The sequence below is a fragment of the Pseudorasbora parva genome, chromosome 12 (assembly GCF_024679245.1).
Source record: "Pseudorasbora parva isolate DD20220531a chromosome 12, ASM2467924v1, whole genome shotgun sequence".
NCBI lineage: Eukaryota > Metazoa > Chordata > Actinopteri > Cypriniformes > Gobionidae > Pseudorasbora > Pseudorasbora parva.
Window position 1 is genome coordinate 39,200,119 of NC_090183.1, and position 19,959 is coordinate 39,220,077.

Consider the following 19,959-nt stretch of genomic DNA (forward strand, 5'->3'; position numbering starts at 1 on the left):
TGAAAAAAAAAATGTGTCAGAATACACAGTGCATCACAGTTTGTTGCTTATGGGGTTGCATAGCCAAAGACCACTCAGGGTGCCCATGCTGACCCCTGTATAATATAATTTGTGTAAAAAGAAGTAAATATTCATATATCCATGTATGCTATCAGGGCTCGACATTAAAACTTGTCTGGGACAAGTGGATTTCTTGAAGGGACAAGTGAAAGAGAATTGTATTTGCCCGAAAGGCAAGAGCCTGATTACAATGGCAATAATAAAATGATATCACCAAAATCCAACAATGATTCTGCATTAATTTAGTGTAAATGGTGATTGATAGTGATAATAGTGTAATAATGAACTGATGATAACAACACACTGTTGACACTCACGCAACCTCACAAGAAGAAATCAAAGCAAATGAACGTGCTCACAGAGAAATGGCGGTAAACCTTTAAAATTCTGCCCCTGCCCCTTTTTTTCAGTTTCCATCTGGTTTCATATTATTCCTGTTACTTGTATGGTGTTTCTTTAAGAGCAGGAGGCGGGACTCCGGGCGACACGTCCCAGGTGTCGCTCTGTATGTTACGACCAAAGGCCGTGTTTGTGGAGCTCGTAACATGGGGGGGGGGGGGGGGGATAGATAAATAAAAAAATAAAAAATATAGTATTTGTACAGTATAGTTTTATAGTATAGCAGAAATTATAGGTGGCATTTCAAACATTGATTATTAATATTAGCTAAATGTAATATGTTTAATCCTTTTTCTATTTCCATCATGGTATAATGCTATTCCTGCTACTTATGTGACTGTTTCTTAACCTGGAAATAATGTAGAAAAGGTGATATTCCCCGCTCTCAGTATAGTTCCTATCTAGAGAAGCTGAAGATCATTGGATACGCTGACCCTCATTTTTTCCCTCTGCCATATGCCTGCACTTTGTCAAAGGATCCTGTTGTGGGGACCGGTCACAGTTCATATCTAACCTTTAGCAAGATTAGTCTCTGAGTGACCTATCCTGGATGATGGACTTCCTCTGCTCTCTGAAATAGCAGCAGTGTCTGTGGCATTATTCAGGTGAATGACAGCCCATATTCCCCTGAGGGACCCGCAGCCGGGCTGTGTTGACAGAACTCGGCACCACTTTGATGATATTCCACAATGTGATGATGCCCGTTACAGCATCAGCACTTTGTGATTTGATGTTGTTTTTTCTGTTCTCCTTACAACCCTTCATCTGCGCAAATCCTCACAGGGTTTGATATTTGACCTGAGGCGATTCATTATTTGCTGTGCGTCAGCTTCTCACCTTGAATTACTTTTTAAAGTAGTGGGAAAATATGCAATTTGATGATATGTGATTTTTCCTTTATCTACTTAAAATTACACATTTAGCTAAACCTATGCCTGTTGGATTTTAATTGTGTAGTGGTTGGGTGAACCAGGAACAGGCTGAAGATCCAAAAAGTCAAGTCCCCTTTATTTATATAGCGCTTTGAAACAATCGGCATTGTTACAAACAAAGCAGCCTCACAGTGTTAACAGGAAAATAACAGTTTTTTTTTTTTTTTTTGATTCGGCTGTACAGCTGCTCTGGAGAAAACAGTGATGTCATCGTCTAGCTCAGTTCAGGATTCAGTCATCTGTCTGTCTGTCTATATCTATCTATCTATCTATCTATCTATCTATCTATCTATCTATCTATCTATCTATCTATCTATCTGTCTGTCTGTCTGTCTGTCTGTCTGTCTGTCTGTCTGTCTGTCTATATCTATCTATCTATCTATCTATCTATCTATCTATCTATCTATCTATCTATCTATCTATCTATCTATCTATCTATCTATCTATCTATCTATCTATCTATCTATCTATCTGTCTGTCTGTCTGTCTGTCTGTCTGTCTATATCTATCTATCTATCTATCTATCTATCTATCTATCTATCTATCTATCTATCTATCTATCTATCTATCTATCTATCTGTCTATCTGTCTGTCTGTCTGTCTGTCTGTCTGTCTGTGTCTATATCTATCTATCTATCTATCTATCTATCTATCTATCTATCTATCTATCTATCTATCTATCTATCTATCTATCTATCTATCTATCTATCTATCTATCTATCTATCTATCTGTCTGTCTGTCTGTCTGTCTGTCTGTCTATATCTATCTATCTATCTATCTATCTATCTATCTATCTATCTATCTATCTATCTATCTATCTATCTATCTATCTATCTGTCTGTCTGTCTGTCTGTCTGTGTCTATATCTATCTATCTATCTATCTATCTATCTATCTATCTATCTATCTATCTATCTATCTATCTATCTGTCTGTCTGTCTGTCTGTCTGTCTGTCTGTCTGTCTGTCTGTCTGTCTGTCTGTCTATATCTATCTATCTATCTATCTATCTATCTATCTATCTATCTATCTATCTATCTATCTATCTATCTATCTATCTATCTATCTATCTATCTATCTATCTATCTATCTATCTATCTGTCTGTCTGTCTGTCTGTCTGTCTGTCTGTCTGTCTGTCTGTCTGTCTGTCTGTCTGTCTGTCTATATCTATCTATCGTCTGTCCGTCCGTCCGTCGTGAATAGCAGCCTGCGCATTGATCTATATCATTATTATGATTTTTCATCTCAACAATTACTGTAAATCTTTCATGTAGGTGAAATAAACGTTCCCCTTGTACACACGATACATTCACAAAACCTTGTTGCCTTAAAGCCGTTTTACATGGTCTGCAGCGAGGGTTGTTGATTTATTTCATACAAGGAGAATCAGGCCAGGAGAATCAGGGCTGGCCATAACTCAGTTGAATATTTTGGGGTGCCATAATTTGAGCGAAATCAATTATGCATGCGTGCTTGTGTAATGAATGTAAAAAGAGTTGCCCTATCATTCATAATCTGGAGGGAAGGGGAAATATGAGCGGCTGGCTTGGGCACTTAGTGGCGTTTCTAAAGGGCTGGGTGATACTTGAGCCGCGGGGGGCAGAGGAAGAGATAGAGCCCTTTCCTTTGTGCGCGCAGATTACAGCTCCAAATATAACACCTCGGACACTGATAATGCTGCCTCTAATGCATGTTAAAAAGGAGGTGGTGACTCGAACTGACAGGGTTTTAGATGGTGCTGGTACCACGAGGATGAAGAGGGACAGCCAAGGCTCCTGAGTTTGTTAAAGGGTGGTTTATATCACGTAGCCACTAATTTGTTTTACTACAAATTTGGCAGAGCAAGACTGAAGTGCGGTTGTGTGGGTGTATACGTCTGCTGTCACAATACGGTAAATCTATGATCCCGTTTCCTCGTCACCTAACCTTGTAGGGAAGAAAGAAATCGCTGGCGTTTCTGGTGACCTTCAGTCAGAAAAGCTGTAAAATATTACAACCATTAGTATCAAACTCCAACATATGAGGGTGAAAATGATACACATATGGGTGGTAACATGTTATTGATGGTGTTTATAAGATCCCGTGGGGGGTGTTATGAAATACCCATTCACTGTCACCGACAGACATTGGGCATTGATTGAAAAAGGATCATGTGTCCTTCGATCACAAATGGGATTAGGCACTTGATAGCTATTTGCAGCTTGTGCGAATCGTGTCAATAAAGCATTTTGTCACCTTGTCCCTGGTGTCATTGTAAACCTATTTAAGACTATTATTCCTGGAAAATTAGATAATTAGCAATAAGCTGCTCAAGGATTTGCGTTAGAGTGAAATTACAGTGGATAAGAGTAACACCCCTTTGCAACTCTATTAACAGTAGTAAAATCCTTGTAATGCCCCATTTGCACTTACAATATTTTTATATTTTATAGCTGGAGGTCATAAGGTGAGCAATTTCTGCCCACTAGCATTAGTAGTGGGTTGCAGCATCAACAACTGATCACAGCTGAGATATGTATATGGATGGACAGAGTCTGATACCGCTCCATTGGGCTGTGATTATTGGGGCGTTGGATAGACCTACAATCCATCAGCGTATGTTGAGTGACGCATAGTAGTGGGAAGTTCGGATCATTTTACAGAGTCGGATCTTTGAATCTTGGTCAGCAAAGTGAACAAATCTTTTTTACAGACATTTCGTTAATTTCAGCAGAATATAATTAAAATGTCACATGTTAAAGGAGTACTTCAGCGCTGGGAAGATTTAAACTGGGTCATTAATGTAGTAGAAATGTGAAATATTTTTTTATTTTATTTTGTGCTTTCTAGACTGTGAAAAGACATTTTTCACAAAATGTATTTTTGTTTCATGGGGATGAAAGACAACAATTCCCTGAATGATTCGCTGCCCTACGAGGCCACTTCTAGATTACTGAATCAGTTTCACTTTCCCACTTTCCCACTTTTCACTATTTTCATAAAATCAGTTCAGTTAGAGAACAGACACTACAATAAAAACTGAACATGTCTGTTCAATATAATGTGATTTAGCCGCTGAGGGAGTGTCACAACACAAACGCTGCAGAGTCAGATTACATTGACAGTCATGGACGAGCTTGTGAAGAGAGCTGAGGTAAACGTGACCATGGCATAGATTCACAGCGCATGTTCAGTCTGGTGCATTTTCAGTTCATGTCTTAGAAAGCTTAACTTTCATAGGAATTAGTTTGAGAAGTTGAAAAACTTACCTTGCTCCACCGGCCACACTGTTTACATGAATGCCTGAGGCTGAAGCTGCGAGCTGAGCTGTGAGTGAGATCCCACCCCCCACACACGAGTTGTAAACATGCAGAAATAGCTCCCTCTGCTGGCTGTAGTCTTTAGCCTCTGGCCAAAAATTCCTCCGATGACGCAAATTGACAATATTTGCGTTATCTGAGGAATTTTTCCAGAAATAAAATGCATAATTCTCTTGACTCAGGGGATATGAGGGGGGGGAAGCACAATCATTCGAATATACTCCAGGGCTTCTACTGATACAAAGCCATATGCTAATCGCTGAAGTAACCCTTTTAATTTCCCCAACACATCTAGAACTCATGGAAACGTTGATTACATTTGGAATAAAAAATAAATGATAAGCTAATGCAGCCAAGGCCAAACTTTAAGAAATAAATTATTTATATATTGTTTAGCTGAGTCTTCAGGCTATGCAGTCTGTTAGTTAACCTCGCCTCATTTTATTTATTTTTTTTGTCACTTCACATTTACCGTAATCACATCTGTTTCCTGGAAAGATTAGTAATGTTACAGCTCTCCAGTCTTCGGGTTTGAGTCGTTAGCTCCGTTTTCAGTGTCTGATCCGGGCCGTGACAGCCCCATGTGCAGTGCATGTAGTCCCGGACACAGAACTGATTAGATAGATAGCACCTCTCAAATCTTCTGGTTTGAGTCATTCGTTCACCAACTCACAGCCCCATCGGCTGAATGCAGAATACACAGAACTTATGGCATGTAGCACATAATTAGTCAACACAAAATGATCAGATCGCTCTCTGAGAAATATTTAAGATTAGAATGAATTCAACCCAAGCGCTCTTTGATGGCATGCCTGATTATGTTACTGTTGATCATCTGTCAATCATCGTCTAAAGCCCGCCCTGACATTTTGATTGGTCCAAACAGTTCCTGTTCAGGCATAGTTACTCCACAGCGGATCAAGTCCAGACTGAATTTCCCGACCTCAAATGTTGTGGGTGGGGCTGAGTCTAGCTGGCATCCAGGCTATGACTGTATAGCAACATTGTTAAACGTCCCATTTTAATTTACAGCATACACACCCCTTGAAACAGAGCATTCAAGCCAGAGGGCTAATATTAGTATAGAAAAAAATTATTTTATTTCTAAATTATGGCACTTTTTGCTGTAAAAAACATTCTAATAATATAAGTACACCTCAGGACCCATTATAAAATAATAAAAAATCCATGCCATGGGACCTTTAATTTACTGTATTTAAAGTTCAACTGATGTGCATACCTAGCCTTTTATTGATTTAATTTATTTTTACATTACTTGTCCATTCAAAACGTATCCATGTTATCATTTCTTGTTTTATGTAAAAAGCTGGAGGCATTGAATTAAAAACAAAACGATTACTGATTTTAAAATTGAAAAACAAATACATTAAAGGGTTACATACTGTATATGCTTATACCTTCTGTTTTGGTTTTGCTGGATATATTATAGATGCTAAACTCAGGCTTGGTAATTTATAAGGTCAACAAACAACCACGCTTGATGGGAATTATTTTTTAACATGGAGTAGGCATGTATCTAACCCTATTACATGTTTTTCACTTTTAAAATCAATAATTGTTGTTTTTTTTAAATCAATAAATCTAGTTAACTTTTCTGTGTTGCCTTCATGAATTTGAAAATTGAGGTCACGAACTTCCAGTATGTAGGATAAATGTGAGCTTTTTCCCCCCCACAAGCTATTTCATCACCCCCCCCATGAGAACTAGCTCAACTTCTCAGTCTCTATGTTAGCGCTCACCCGTAACGTCCACAGTGTTGGTGCTTTTGTTTTATTATTCATAAACAAGTCAACAACTACTTGTTTAATGGGTGTTCTTTGAGAAGCTGGCGAAACTGCAGACTGCATGTTTTCTTATAAGCTTGCCAGCAGGCCCCTATTATAGCAGGGTAAGGGTGGGAGGTATATGCAGAGTGCTTTTTTATTAGGCCACTGCAGCCTTCTCTCTATCCACCTGCTGATTCGTGTTTTTTTTTGTTTTTTTTGATAGCCCTGCTGGAGTCTGCCTGCAGAAGGAAACCAAATTATTGTAAGCAAATGGCCTTGTTGCTGTTAGCCCAGGAATCCAGGCCATGTCTATATGTGTAAACGGTGAATCCACCCCTCCATTTTTATCATGTAATCTACCGCCAGAACTGTGCCCTAGTGGTTGTGCAACAACCAGTGTTATTTTAAATTTTGAATTATCTTTTTATATTTTTATATAAATATTTAAAATAAAATTTAGTTTTCATTCTTATCATTTGTTTTAAATTTTATTATTTAGGTGTGCTGCAAACTTCTTTCAGTTAGTAGCCAAGACAATGTTTCTCATTTTCATTTAGTTTAGGCTTTTCACCTATAATATTTATATTTTATTTTATTTAAAGGTGCTTTAAATAAAGTATTTTTACGTTAGTATTTTTGCAGTAAAATATCCAAAAACCACTAGGCCAGTGTTATATATTTTGTTCAGTTGAGTACCTACAATATCCCAAATGTTTTCAACTATTTGTAAATTGTGAGAAAATTGCTATTTTAACCAATGACCCGGGACGTGTCAGCATAGCGTTTGAGCGAGTCGCCTGTCAATCGCATCATATCTGGGCTACCCTCGATTTTATTCTGCAGAAAAGCTTTTCTCTTAGCAGTTTGAACAAGTCACAGCAGCGCCGAGCGAACGCACAGAGTAACGTCATAACATAATTTTCAACACACTTAAATGTATCTAATATGATAAACAGAGCTGCTTTACCTTATAATCATGACCGGAAATGCGGAAATACTGCAGGCGCTCGGCGACTGTGTCCCGTCCCGTCATAATAAAAGTCCCGGTGCTCGCGAGCCGTGTGTGTGTAACAATGGCTCCACCGGCCATGCTCAGCTCCAGAACACTTGGTCCTGCTCTGCTTCACACTACAGTTACGTTAATAACCGCATACATGAACATGATTTCTGCCCGAGTCCTATTTTCCACCGGCTGTGAGGTGAAGACCACATGTCCCAAGATACTTTGCTTACACTTGGCGTCATCAAACTATGCCTTTGTTTTGAAAAGGCGCCCTCCAGTGGATGGAAAGTTGCATAGTGCACCTTTAAAATTTATACATATAATAGCCCTAACAGCAAGAGCCTGGCTTGCTTCAGCATAACGGTTGCAGTTTTGTGTATTTATATTATAACTTTCCTTTCTATTGTATATATATTTATGTTGTATATATCCTATATACATGTGTGTATATACACACACACGTTACCTATATTCACCCTATAATATTTCATTTAAATTTTCTCAATAACATTTTAAAACAGAAAGTGCACATTTTCCATTGACGAGATGCATAATTCTTGTTATTACATTGTTATTGACCAATGTCAGTGACTTCCAAAATAACGCTCCATAACCGCTTTTTGAAAAGAATAGTGTGAATGTGCATTGATTGAGCTGCTGTATCTTCAAGCACTTGCAAAAACACTTCATCGAACCCTTTTTATGCTTTTTGTATAATTTGTGTATTTTTGAAGCATCCGAAACTGTATTATTTAGCATGGCACACAGAATCGAGCAGGTTGTGGGGCAATGAGCTGGCAGATTGTGCATGGACGAGGCTGATAGCTGGTTGGTTGGTTTGATGGAAGCTGTCTCACTGAAGCCCATGTTGAGATTCTGTTCACATCGGCTAAACCCAGCCGGTGTTTCTGCCTCTGGCTTCTACAGGCTGGTGTGAAGCTCACAAAGACTCTTTGAGGACTCAATCTGCAGTCAGAGTCTCTGTGATTTATCTAATGCTGTAAATGAAGGTGGATGCTGGATTTTTTTGCGGCCAGTGTGGGTTTAGGAAGCATACTTATAAGTCATGGCTTCTTGAGGAGTGCTTTCACTCCGGGTTTAGGTAGCGTTTGATACGTCTGGATGCATGCTTTGGATAGGCTTTGTATTTTTATGAGGATATTGAAATGTTTGTCAAATATGTTACTTGCCACCAGTCTGTTGAACATTTTCCATTTTCTATATTAAAAAATCTTAAATTATTTTTAGATATTAACCCTTTGTGATCTAATGGGTTTTGGGGGCCCTGGAGAAGATTTGACATGCTTTGACCTCTTTTTTTGTTGTTGCTTATAAGCATTATCCTTAGACTGTATTCAGTATAAACCAGACTACCGTAATATGTGAGCAACATCTATGTGCATGCTTGTATTTTTGAGAGAATAGCTTTCATGCTTGGATATTGAAAAAACAAAAAAAGTTACGTCACTGAAAAACAGTATGATTGTGAGTGTGATATTGCTCTTATACAACAGTTCAACAAACAAGAAGTTAGAATATTGAACAGTATTATTAGACACTGCATTCAAATACACAATATTGCCGCATCCAACTATTTTGGGGTTATGCATATTGTAATGTTTTCATTTAACTTTGTTCAAATTAACAAAATGAGTTCAATTAAGATTAGTTGAATGTGATTCAAAGAACCAGGTCCCTAATATATGATCTCCCATCAAACAGTGTGCTTTTCTGTGTTGGTTTTAGTTTCTGAATTAAATTGATTTTGTTTGAGTGAATGTTTCAGTGACTCAATCATAAAGAAATGTATTCGTTTCTTTTATTGAATGAATCACCATGTAACGACTCACTCTCAAAACAAGACACTTGTCATGTACTACTGTATGTAACCTGTTGAAAGAGACACAAAATATATATTTAAATATACACTCATCTAATCAACCAATCACATGGCAATTGCTTCAATGCATTTAGTGGTGTGGTCCTGGTCAAGACAATCTCCTGAACTCCAAACTGAATGTCAGAATGGGAAAGAAAGGAGATTTAAGCTATTTTGAGTGAGTGAGTTGGTTGTTGGTGCCAGACGGGCCGGTCTGAGTATTTCACAATCTGCTCAGTTACTGGCATTTTTATGCACAACCATTTCTAGGGTTTACAAAGAATGGTGTGAAAAGGGAAAAACATCCAGTATGCGCCAGTCCTTCGGGCGAAAATACCTTGTTGATGCTAGAGGTCAGAGAAGAATGGGCCGACTGATTCAAGCTGATAGGAGAGTAATCTTGCATAAAATATCCACTCATTACAACTGAGGTATGCAGCAAAGAATTTGTGAAGCCACAACACGCACAACCTTGAGGCGGATGGGCTACAACAGCAGAAGACCCCACAGGGTACCACTCATCTCCACTCAAAATAGGAAAAAGAGGCTAAAATTTGCACAATCTCACCAAAATTGGACAGTTGAAGACTGGAAAAATGTTTCCTGGTCTGATGAGTCTCAATTTTTGTTGAGACATTCAGATGGTAGAGTCAGAATTTGGTGTAAACAGAATGAGAACATGGATCCATCATGCCTTGTTACCACTGTGCAGTCTGGTGGTGGTGGTGTAATGGTGTGGGGGATGTTTTCTTGGCACACTTTAGGCCCCTTAGTGGCAATTGGGCATAGTTTAAATGCCACGGCCTACCTGAGCATTGTTTCTGACCATGTCCATGTCCTTTATGACCACCATGTACTCATCCTCTGATGGCTACTTCCAGCAGGATAATTTTACACAGCTTGAATCATTTCAAATTGGTTTCTTGAACATGACAATGAGTTCACTGTAGTAAAATGGCCCCCACATTCACCAGATCTCAACCCAATAGAGCATCTTTGGGATGTGGTGGAACGGGAGCTTCGTGTCCTGGATGTGCATCCCACAAATCTCCATCAACTGCAAGATGCTATCCTATCAATATGGGCCAACATTTCTAAAGAATGCTTCCAGCACCTTGTTGAATCAATGCCACGTAGAATTAAGGCAGTTCTGAAGGCAAAAGGGGGTCAAACACAGTATTAGTATGGTGTTCTTAATCCTTTAGGTGAGTGTATATACACACCTCTTCCTGTTATTTTAACTTTTGTCCCCTATTTACTATTACTAATACTAATAATAATACATAAGGCCACTACAGCCTTTAAAACGAGAAACCTGTGTTCATTGTCAAGTATTCTTGGAGTCTTTTTTTTCGTACAGCTGTACATGTAGCTACAAAGTCATGAAGTATTCCTTCCAGATCACATTACACTGTGGTGTCCCATCTTTTTCCGCACTCTCGCCCACCATTTCTCCATTTTTTCAATAAGATTTAAACTAGCTCTGCATTTATCGCTCTGGACACAGGCAGCATAGTCATGATAATTCTCATCCCATTTCATAATGTCTGCTATGCAATCTCTTCATCTGCCGCCAGTGGAAGGGGGGAAGCACATTATCTATGGCAGAGTATTATAAGAGATTATCCCTGACAGATCTTTTTCCTTGCAGGCACCATTAACCAGGCTTCAGCCCACTTGATATTTCTACCACCTGTGACCGTCATCCGCTGGGCAGAAGAATTATTGCCATTGTATTTTTTCCCTGCTCTATAAATTAATCATGTAAGGAACTACTCTGAATCCGGTTGGACAGTGACCAAGAAATTCCCTCCTTTCTCAAAGATGCCAGAGACATCATGCATCATTAAAACGCTGGGTGCCTTTTGACACAGAGATAACGCTCACGGTTGCCCCAGTCTGGTTTGATGCATATTGTCATGCTTTAGACAGAAGCAGGAAGCTTTTTTGTGACTTTGAAATGCACAAGAAGCCTGGATGGATGACAAAAAGCGAGCTGACCTCTCTCTGAAGTGAGCGGGGACTGCTGACGAGACTGAAACATAAATTAGCATTGATCATTTTTGCTCAACATGCCACATTAATGATTTGAGCCTTACAGGGCTTGTTAGACATCTTGTGGAAATAGATTAAAATGTTCTTGCTAGCTGTCCCAGAAGTCCTGCAACTCTCGATTGTTTTACAAATGGCACATGGTTCTCAGTACATTCAAGGACAACGTTTTTAGAGTCATTAATGTTGCATTCCTCTAGGGACTTTTTTAACGTAAGGAAGTGTATTAATGCTGGCGGATCTTCAACCTTTTTTTCGAGTGCCTTAAAATAGGTGTCATTTGTTTGTAAACTATTACCCTCTTTAAAAATTATGATAAAGCATAGTTATCTAAATCGAGGATATAAACGCAGCTCAAAGGATGGTGGTGCAGAGAAGTAAGATTGAATGAATTGATATAAATATATACAAAAACAGGTAGCATGCAGGGAATCAAATGTGCAGGTCAAATTAAGATCTTCCCCCATTGCGCCGCTATAGTTTCATCCTTCATTTCGCATACTCACTGGTTATAGATCACCCTCATGCATCTCATAAGGAAAGACATCAAACAAATATCCGGCTATTGACCTATCCTCCCAGACTTGATTGAGACTCATAGCAGGCTGCAGGAGCAGAATGACAAACAAAGGAGGCAGGAGGTTAAAAAAATGGAAACCAAATCGATAGAGATGACTGAAATGACGAAGGACTTGAAGGTCAGAGCTCGTGGTCCCTTAGAGTAGATAATACAGGAACATAATCAATCTCGTCTAATTTAATCTCTCCCCCATCTCAGACCTGATCTGCACTCTTTTTTTTCTTTCCATGGTCAGATCTTCTCATTTTCTGCCCAACAACTGAACTGCTCATGATATTATATTGTTGTGTCGAAGAAGTTAGTTAGATGAGCTAAAGAACAATAACAATACACGAAGTCTACTGGTACTTTACATGTTAATTGTTTATAATAATATTGATTATTTGAGACGATACTGATTCTTTGAAACGATATTCAGTGCAATGCTGATGCTACAGAGGTAATACTTCAGTATTAACACTATTAACACGTATTTCAGTCATTTTTTAGAACAAAAGTGATAATTCAAAACTTATTTGAAGCTTTAAAGCAATAATGTTGCTCTAAAGGAATGTTTGTTTCAAATCAATGTTGTTGCTTAAAAGCAATTACAATGACTCAAAACTAGAGTGGTAATTCAAAACTGATCTGAAGCTTCAAAAAAGTATGGATGTTTCAAACAGATTGGATACTTCCAAACAATGATGGCACTTCAAAACAACGTTGATGCTTCACAATTTCAAAATGATATTGACACTAGCTGCTTTAAATCATTATTGTTTCAAAAAGAATGCTTCAAAATACTGCTATTTCAAAACATTTAATGCTTCAAAGCAAATCTCATTGATTAAAATAATGCATACTCTTCCAAAACAATCCAGATGATTCAAAACAATACTGATGATTCAAAACAGATTGGATTATTCAAAGCAAATGTCATTAATTAAAACATTTCATACTCTTTCAAAACAAATCCTGATGATTCAAAACAATACTGATGTTTCACAACAAATGTGATGATTCAAAGCAAATCTCATTAATTAAAACATTTCATACTCTTTCAAAACAATCCCGATGATTCAAAACAATACTGATGTTTCAAAACAGATTTGATGATTCAAAGCAAATCTCATTAATTAAAACATTTCATACTCTTCCAAAACAAATCCTGATGATTCAAAACAAAACTGATATTTCAAAAGAGATTTGATGATTCAAAGTAAATCTCATTAATTAAAACATTTATACTCTTTCAAAACAAACATTTTCATAACATTAAAAAACATTCCATACTCTTTCAAAACAATCCTAATGATTCAAAACAATACTGATGTTTCAAAACAGATTTGATGATTCAAAGCAAATCTCATTAATTAAAACATGTAATACTCTTTCAAAACAATCCAGATGATTCAAAACAATACTGATGTTTCACAACAGATTTGATGATTCAAAGTAAATCTTATTAATTAAAACATTTCATACTCTTCCAAAACAATCCTGATGATTCAAAACAATACTGATGTTTCAAAACAGATTTGATGATTCAAAGCAAATCTCATTAATTAAAACATTTCATACTCTTCCAAAACAAATCCTGATGATTCAAAACAAAACTGATATTTAAAAAGAGATTTGATGATTCAAAGCAAATCTCATTAAAAAAACATTCCATACTCTTTCAAAACAATCCTAATGATTCAAAACAATACTGATGATTCAAAACAGATTTGATGATTCAAAGCAAATCTCATTAATTAAAACATTTCATACTCTTTCAAAACAATCCTGATGATTCAAAACAAAACTGATGTTTCAAAACAGATTTGATGATTCAAAGCAAATCTCATTAATTAAAACATTTCATACTCTTTCAAAACAATCCTGATGATTCAAAACAAAACTGATGTTTCAAAACAGATTTCATGATTCAAAGCTAATCTCATTAATTAAAACATTTCATACTCTTTCAAAACAATCCTGATGATTCAAAACAATACTGATGTTTCAAAACAGATTTGATGATTCAAAGCAAATCTCATTAATTAAAACATTTCATACTCTTTCAAAACAATCCTGATGATTCAAAACAATACTGATGTTTCAAAACAGATTTGATGATTCAAAGCAAATCTCATCAATTAAAACATTTCATACTCTTTCAAAACAATCCCGAGGATTCAAAACAAAACTGATGTTTCAAAACAGATTTGATGATTCAAAGCAAATCTCATTAATTAAAACATTTCATACTCTTTCAAAACAATCCTGATGATTCAAAACAATACTGATGATTCAGAACAGATTTGATGCTTCAAAGCTAATCTCATTAATTAAAACATTTCATACTCTTTCAAAACAATCCTAATGATTCAAAACAATACTGATGATTCAAAACAGATTTGATGATTCAAAGCAAATCTCATTAAAAAAACATTCCATACTCTTTCAAAACAATCCTAATGATTCAAAACAATACTGATGATTCAAAACAATACTGATGTTTCAGAACAGATTTGATGCTTCAAAGCTAATCTCATTAATTAAAACATTTCATACTCTTCCAAAACAAATCCTGATGATTCAAAACAATACTGATGTTTCAAAACAGATTTGATACTTGAAACAATGTCAATGCTTCAAAGCAATTCTTGTGATTTGCAAACAGTTCTGACTAAACCATATTGATCCTTCAAGGATTGCTTTTGCATTCAAAATGAAGAAAAATCTGAATGTTAAACATGTTATGCATTACGATGACATTCAAGGCTTATTCGAAATGTGATGTCCCTAGTGTTCCTATATCGCTCATAAACCACGAGCTGCTCTGCACTCAGAAATGTCAAAAACATTATGCTCATTTGTTACAGTTTGACACTTAAACCGCACGTCCCACCAGGGCCCGTATTTGTAAAAGCCAAAGTGGTGGCGTTGACCCTCATGAATTAAAGTGGGTATTTGACAACTCTGATGTGCTTTAAAGACTATTGAATTCCTGTGAGGTGGATGAATTGCACGCCGCCGTCTCGAAAAGAGGGAGGGCTGACGCCGTGTAGCTTACTCCTCTATCATATTCACTGCCCTTTCAAAGTGTATCACCTCCCCTATCGAATCATAATCCTGTTCTGAGATACAGCGGGCTGAAAATGAAATATGTTTGCAGGTTTGTAAATGTATCACACGCTTTTTTCCCCAGTGTAAGTGTGTAGAACCAATACTTTTAGCACAATCCAAACATTGCCTTTGGCAGCTGAATATGTGTTCAGGTTTTGCTGCCGTAAGCCACTGAGGATTTTTTCATATCTCTCTTAGGCCCTCGCTCTCCCCAGGTCTGTCTATCTGTCTCTCCCTCTTCCGATTCCCTCGACTTCTTGGGAGATATATTGAGGGTATTCTCTGTATCCACACTGCAGTTGATCAGCTGTGTGCAGCCCCATAGGCATTGAATCATGTCTGTCCTTATTTGGATGAATGAATTATTAATATTTCACTGGTTTATCTGAAGTTACAGCTCCTCTTGCTTGTTGTTTTGTTTTTCTAATCTTTTTTTGTCTCTCTTTCTCTCCCTCTCCCTCTGTCCCTTTCTCATTCCGCAGCTAACAAAGCTGACTTTACATAGGAAGGACACGGCTTGCTTCTCTTGCAGTTGAATGGAAATAAAAGAGATTCTGTGACCTTGGAAGATGAAGATGTTGTTGCCATGGGAACTCTTAATCCTGCTGTCACTCAAGAGCTGCCTAGCAGGTACGATATCCCCCGAGTTGCGTTTGATAGCTCACCTGTTCTGCATAGTCCCCACTTCAGCACAGAGAGTGGCTTTTCATGCCACTGTCTAATAATTTTCACATTCCTCTAGAGACAGATGCATGCTGGGAACAAGGTCTCGTGGTTGCCCCACCAGGACATTTGTCTTGACACAGTTTCTGATTTTTCTCTTCAGCAAGGACTACATCCAACTCATTTAGGAGCGCTTTGATTGGTCATAATAGACTATCATAGAATATTTAACTCATGTCTATGTAGCTTTGAAGAATGTTCTGAAGCAGTTTGGTTTTGATTTTATACATTGAGTGGTGAGTGACCAGCTATCCAAAAATGGTATAAAAAAGCCCTGATGACATGAAAATGGTTATGTGGTGAAGTAAACACTACATAAAAAAAACTTGCCATTGTGTAAATTCAAGGACAACTTGCCATTTGGAGTTAATTTTCTACTCAAAATGACACGTTACCATCACTGTGTATTGTGTACCAAATAGTGCCGTCTCTACTGTTCAGCTGCAGTGTTACTACTATTATGTAGATATGGTGTCTTCTAGGGGTGACCCCTAATAGTCAAAGATTCGATGCATCAATATTCAGGACCGGATTCGATCACTGATCTCATGGTCGAATCTTTGCGGGTGTTATGAAACGAGGATCATACCATTTTGGCAATATGGGGGTGCTCAATATTAGTTTTATAAAGACGTGTCACGCGCTGACTGATCGCCCCTTTAAAGGGCACTGAGCTTCGCACCGGACGCGCCTCGCCTTTAAAATTCAAACACATATACACCGACGGCGGCATTCGACGCCTATCTGCGGCGATTAAATGTATATTTCCCTCAAATCGTGAATGTACATACTGATTTCACCCTGTGCTACAAGATACACTCATCGTGCAGCTCTTCTGTCAGAAGTCGATTCAAAATTGAGCTCGTGCGTATATAATGTTCACGTCTGCCTGGTGTGAGATACCTGAGACACGGCGCTGAGCTTCAGTCCGGTGTGCGACCCCTTTTAGGCACAATCGGCTTAAGAATGTGCATGTAAACGCACTTAAAGTGTTCTTTTCCTCTCTAGGCAGATGTTTTTTTAGGTTTATTTATCAAATGTTATTTTATATATTTGTGTGATGTTCTGTGTTTTGATCGCGGCTTTTAAATGTTATGAAAGAACGGTTTATTTACGAAAGTGTAGTGTAGCCTAGTTTTGATCACTTTATTAAAAGTGGTGGCTGTGTGTTGTATGTAAAGTAAAATAAAAATAGTCTTAGCCTCCTGCTGACTAGTGTCCTGCCCTTCCCAACCCGTTTTTTATATACCGTTTTTTTTTTTTTCCGGTCTATGGTTTACACACACATAGATGATTCGAATATCGGATCGACCATAGAGAGATTTGAAAATTCTGATTCGAATGTGTAAATCCTGAGTCGGGGTCACCCCTAGTGTCTTCACAATTTTTATTGTGTAATTTAGATGTTTCTAAGTAAAGCATACATTTTAAAGCGTGGTTTAGTTCAGTGTTATATTGTTGGAGTAAAAAGTATTTAAACTTAGTGGAAATGACTCAACCTATTACTGGCCAAGTTAAAAATGAGTTATTTTCTTTTTTTTCAGTTCATGTATTGATATTTCACATATTGGTATTTTTATGCTTATTATCCATATTAAAATCAGGTATCATTTGAAAAAAACTGTTGCAAAGTTATCTCGATTGTATAATGCTTATACAGAGATGAATCTGCAGTATCGTATCTTTCAAATGCACTGACTGACCTTATTACTTGACAATATGATATTGTAAATAAGCGTTCAATGTAAACAATATCAAACGCGGGGCCGTATATGATCTTTGCCAAGTAAGGAGTTAAAAGCATTTATACACAGTTGTTAGTAAAAATATAGTTGTTGGAAGTCATTAATATTAATGCAGAGTTCTGCTCTGATTGGCTGTTTCACTGCACTGCTGCTCAATGACAGCTAACACATCTATACCATCCGTCATGGCAATGATTTTACAGTGATAGCTTCTTAACTTTGAATCACGAACTGAACTGGGTAGCGCGTAAATCTGTTGTTTGTACATTAATTATCTGTTACAGTTTGACAGTAGAGTATTGATTTAAACATCTATTTATCTACCAAACAAAGCAATGTAGAAGCCAATCAAAATAGTCAGTGTCATGTTTACTACTCACCCGCTGCTAAATAGTCATACCTCAGTTCTCAAAAATGTACTGTATATTTATTTAACAAATTGACTAGAAGCCTTGAATGAAATGACTTGAATAAAATGACTATCGTTTCAACTTAAATGGTGGAGAATGTGACGTTAGCTAGGATCGAGTGAGCGATCTGTAAGCTACTAAACAGTAGTAAACGTAGTTAGTTTTGTGTTAATGATGAAATATAGACTAATTTAGATTTCAATCTGTCAAAAAGGATGTACCACATACGAATACTGTTGTATTTTATGACAACACTGGCAGGAAATAATATAAACATTTGTCATTTGACAAACTGTTATGTGAGCTACTAGAAGTTTCCAATCGTTACTTTAGCATGTTGTGTTAGATCTAGACAGCACGGGATATTATCGTTAATGTTGTCTTACAAAGAAACTTTCAATTTAATCAGAAATGGGTTCGACAGTCAAGAAGTGGATCAAATCACTACTTGCTCTTTGCAGGAATATGGTTGGAATCGTCTCTTTCTTCAGTATCAGACGCTGACCGAATCCTGTTTGATATTGTCCAGGTCAGAAAAACTGTCCGCAGTGAAATGGGCCGAGCAAACAAACTCTCCCGAGTTAAATTGTTGCGGTATCCAATTGTAAATAAACATCAACCATGACTGTCGACATTCTCACATCCCCTGCACAGCCTGGATCATAACATTTATTTCCATATGTGCCGTTTTCTTTATCCTCACGTGACGCTTGTTTACCTGCACAACTCCCGATGGCTGAGCACTGCGCAGTTCCGCCTGACAATGAACATTGGCTGACATATGCCGAGTGTTTGCAGTAGCAGCCCCCAGACTCTGGATCTGCCTCCCACTTCACATCCGTGCAGCCCAGTCTCTAAACATTGTTAAGTCTCTTTTGAAGACTCACCTCTTTTCTCTTGCCTTTGATTAGTGTCTCCTTTTTAAGTGCCAGTACATAGTGCCCCCTGGCTACCATTCAAATGTTCTTTTACATTATTTTAACTCCTGCAGTTATTGTCTTGTTGCCCTTTTCATTTTATTTTAATCTACTTATCTGTTTATTTATTTTTTCTTTGCCTTCCTTTGCTTATTGCACTTAGCACTTTATTGTGAAGCACTTTTGTCTGGCTCAGCCATCTCTGTAGAAATAAATTTGACTTTCACATATGCAAATGTGCAAATGTACATATTAATGATTCCAGTGATTGCATCACAGTTGACATTATGTTGAGAATCGCTTGTTTTTTTTTGTGGTGTTTTTCACAAACAAGATTTACGTATGAAGGAGGAGGCAATGGTGTTTGAGACTCACTGTATGTGATGTCCATGTACTGAACTCTTGTTATTTCACTATGGCAAGTTTAATTATTTTTTTAATTCTAGGACACCTTTAAGGCCAGATTTACTGACTGGTTTACCGTCTGGTTTAAGACATGCTTTTTGGGGGAGGTAAATAATGGCACAAATATCAATAAATCGACGAGTGCAAAGCTTTGTAAATCACCTTGCACGAATAATTGAAATACTCTCCTCCCATAAATTTTGCATCTGAAAGGGAAACTTCTACAAATGCATATGCAATAAGTTCAGCAGTGAAAACAACCCTGTCCATGGCTTTTCATCACTAATCTTTTTTTTACTGCATGTCTTTAGTAAATCCTGACAGTAGTTTTTTTAACACCAAAAGATGGTTTGCACTGGTGCAAGCTGTTAGTAAATCTGACCCTTAATATTTTATGCAATGTTGGCATTCAAATAAATGTATCTTGCTTTCATGGATTTCTAAATCAAGATTTCAACGGCTGAACAAAAACAATGCATGATAGAAATGACATTGGGGAAAAACGTATTTTTGTCTAATGTATAAAATATATGAAAATCATACAAGCTAGATACATTTCCCTGAGAGGCAACAATGCATAAAATATGAAGGTTTTATTTCAGAGAGTCCATCTTTAATTAGAGTATTTTTATTTGTATATTTCTGCACTTAAACAAGTGAAACAATATACTAAAC

At 37.3% G+C, this 19,959-nt stretch overlaps 1 protein-coding gene across 1 annotated transcript in view; it reads left to right on the forward strand.

The window, feature by feature from the left end:
* LOC137094505 (contactin-4) overlaps positions 1–19,959 on the forward strand; it is a 139,659-nt gene that overhangs the window by 58,833 nt on the left and 60,867 nt on the right. The window contains exon 2 of the mRNA XM_067460240.1: positions 15,567–15,714. Within this exon, the coding sequence (XP_067316341.1) occupies positions 15,654–15,714 (61 nt within the window). The 5' untranslated portion in view covers positions 15,567–15,653. The remainder of the gene's footprint in view (positions 1–15,566; positions 15,715–19,959) is intronic.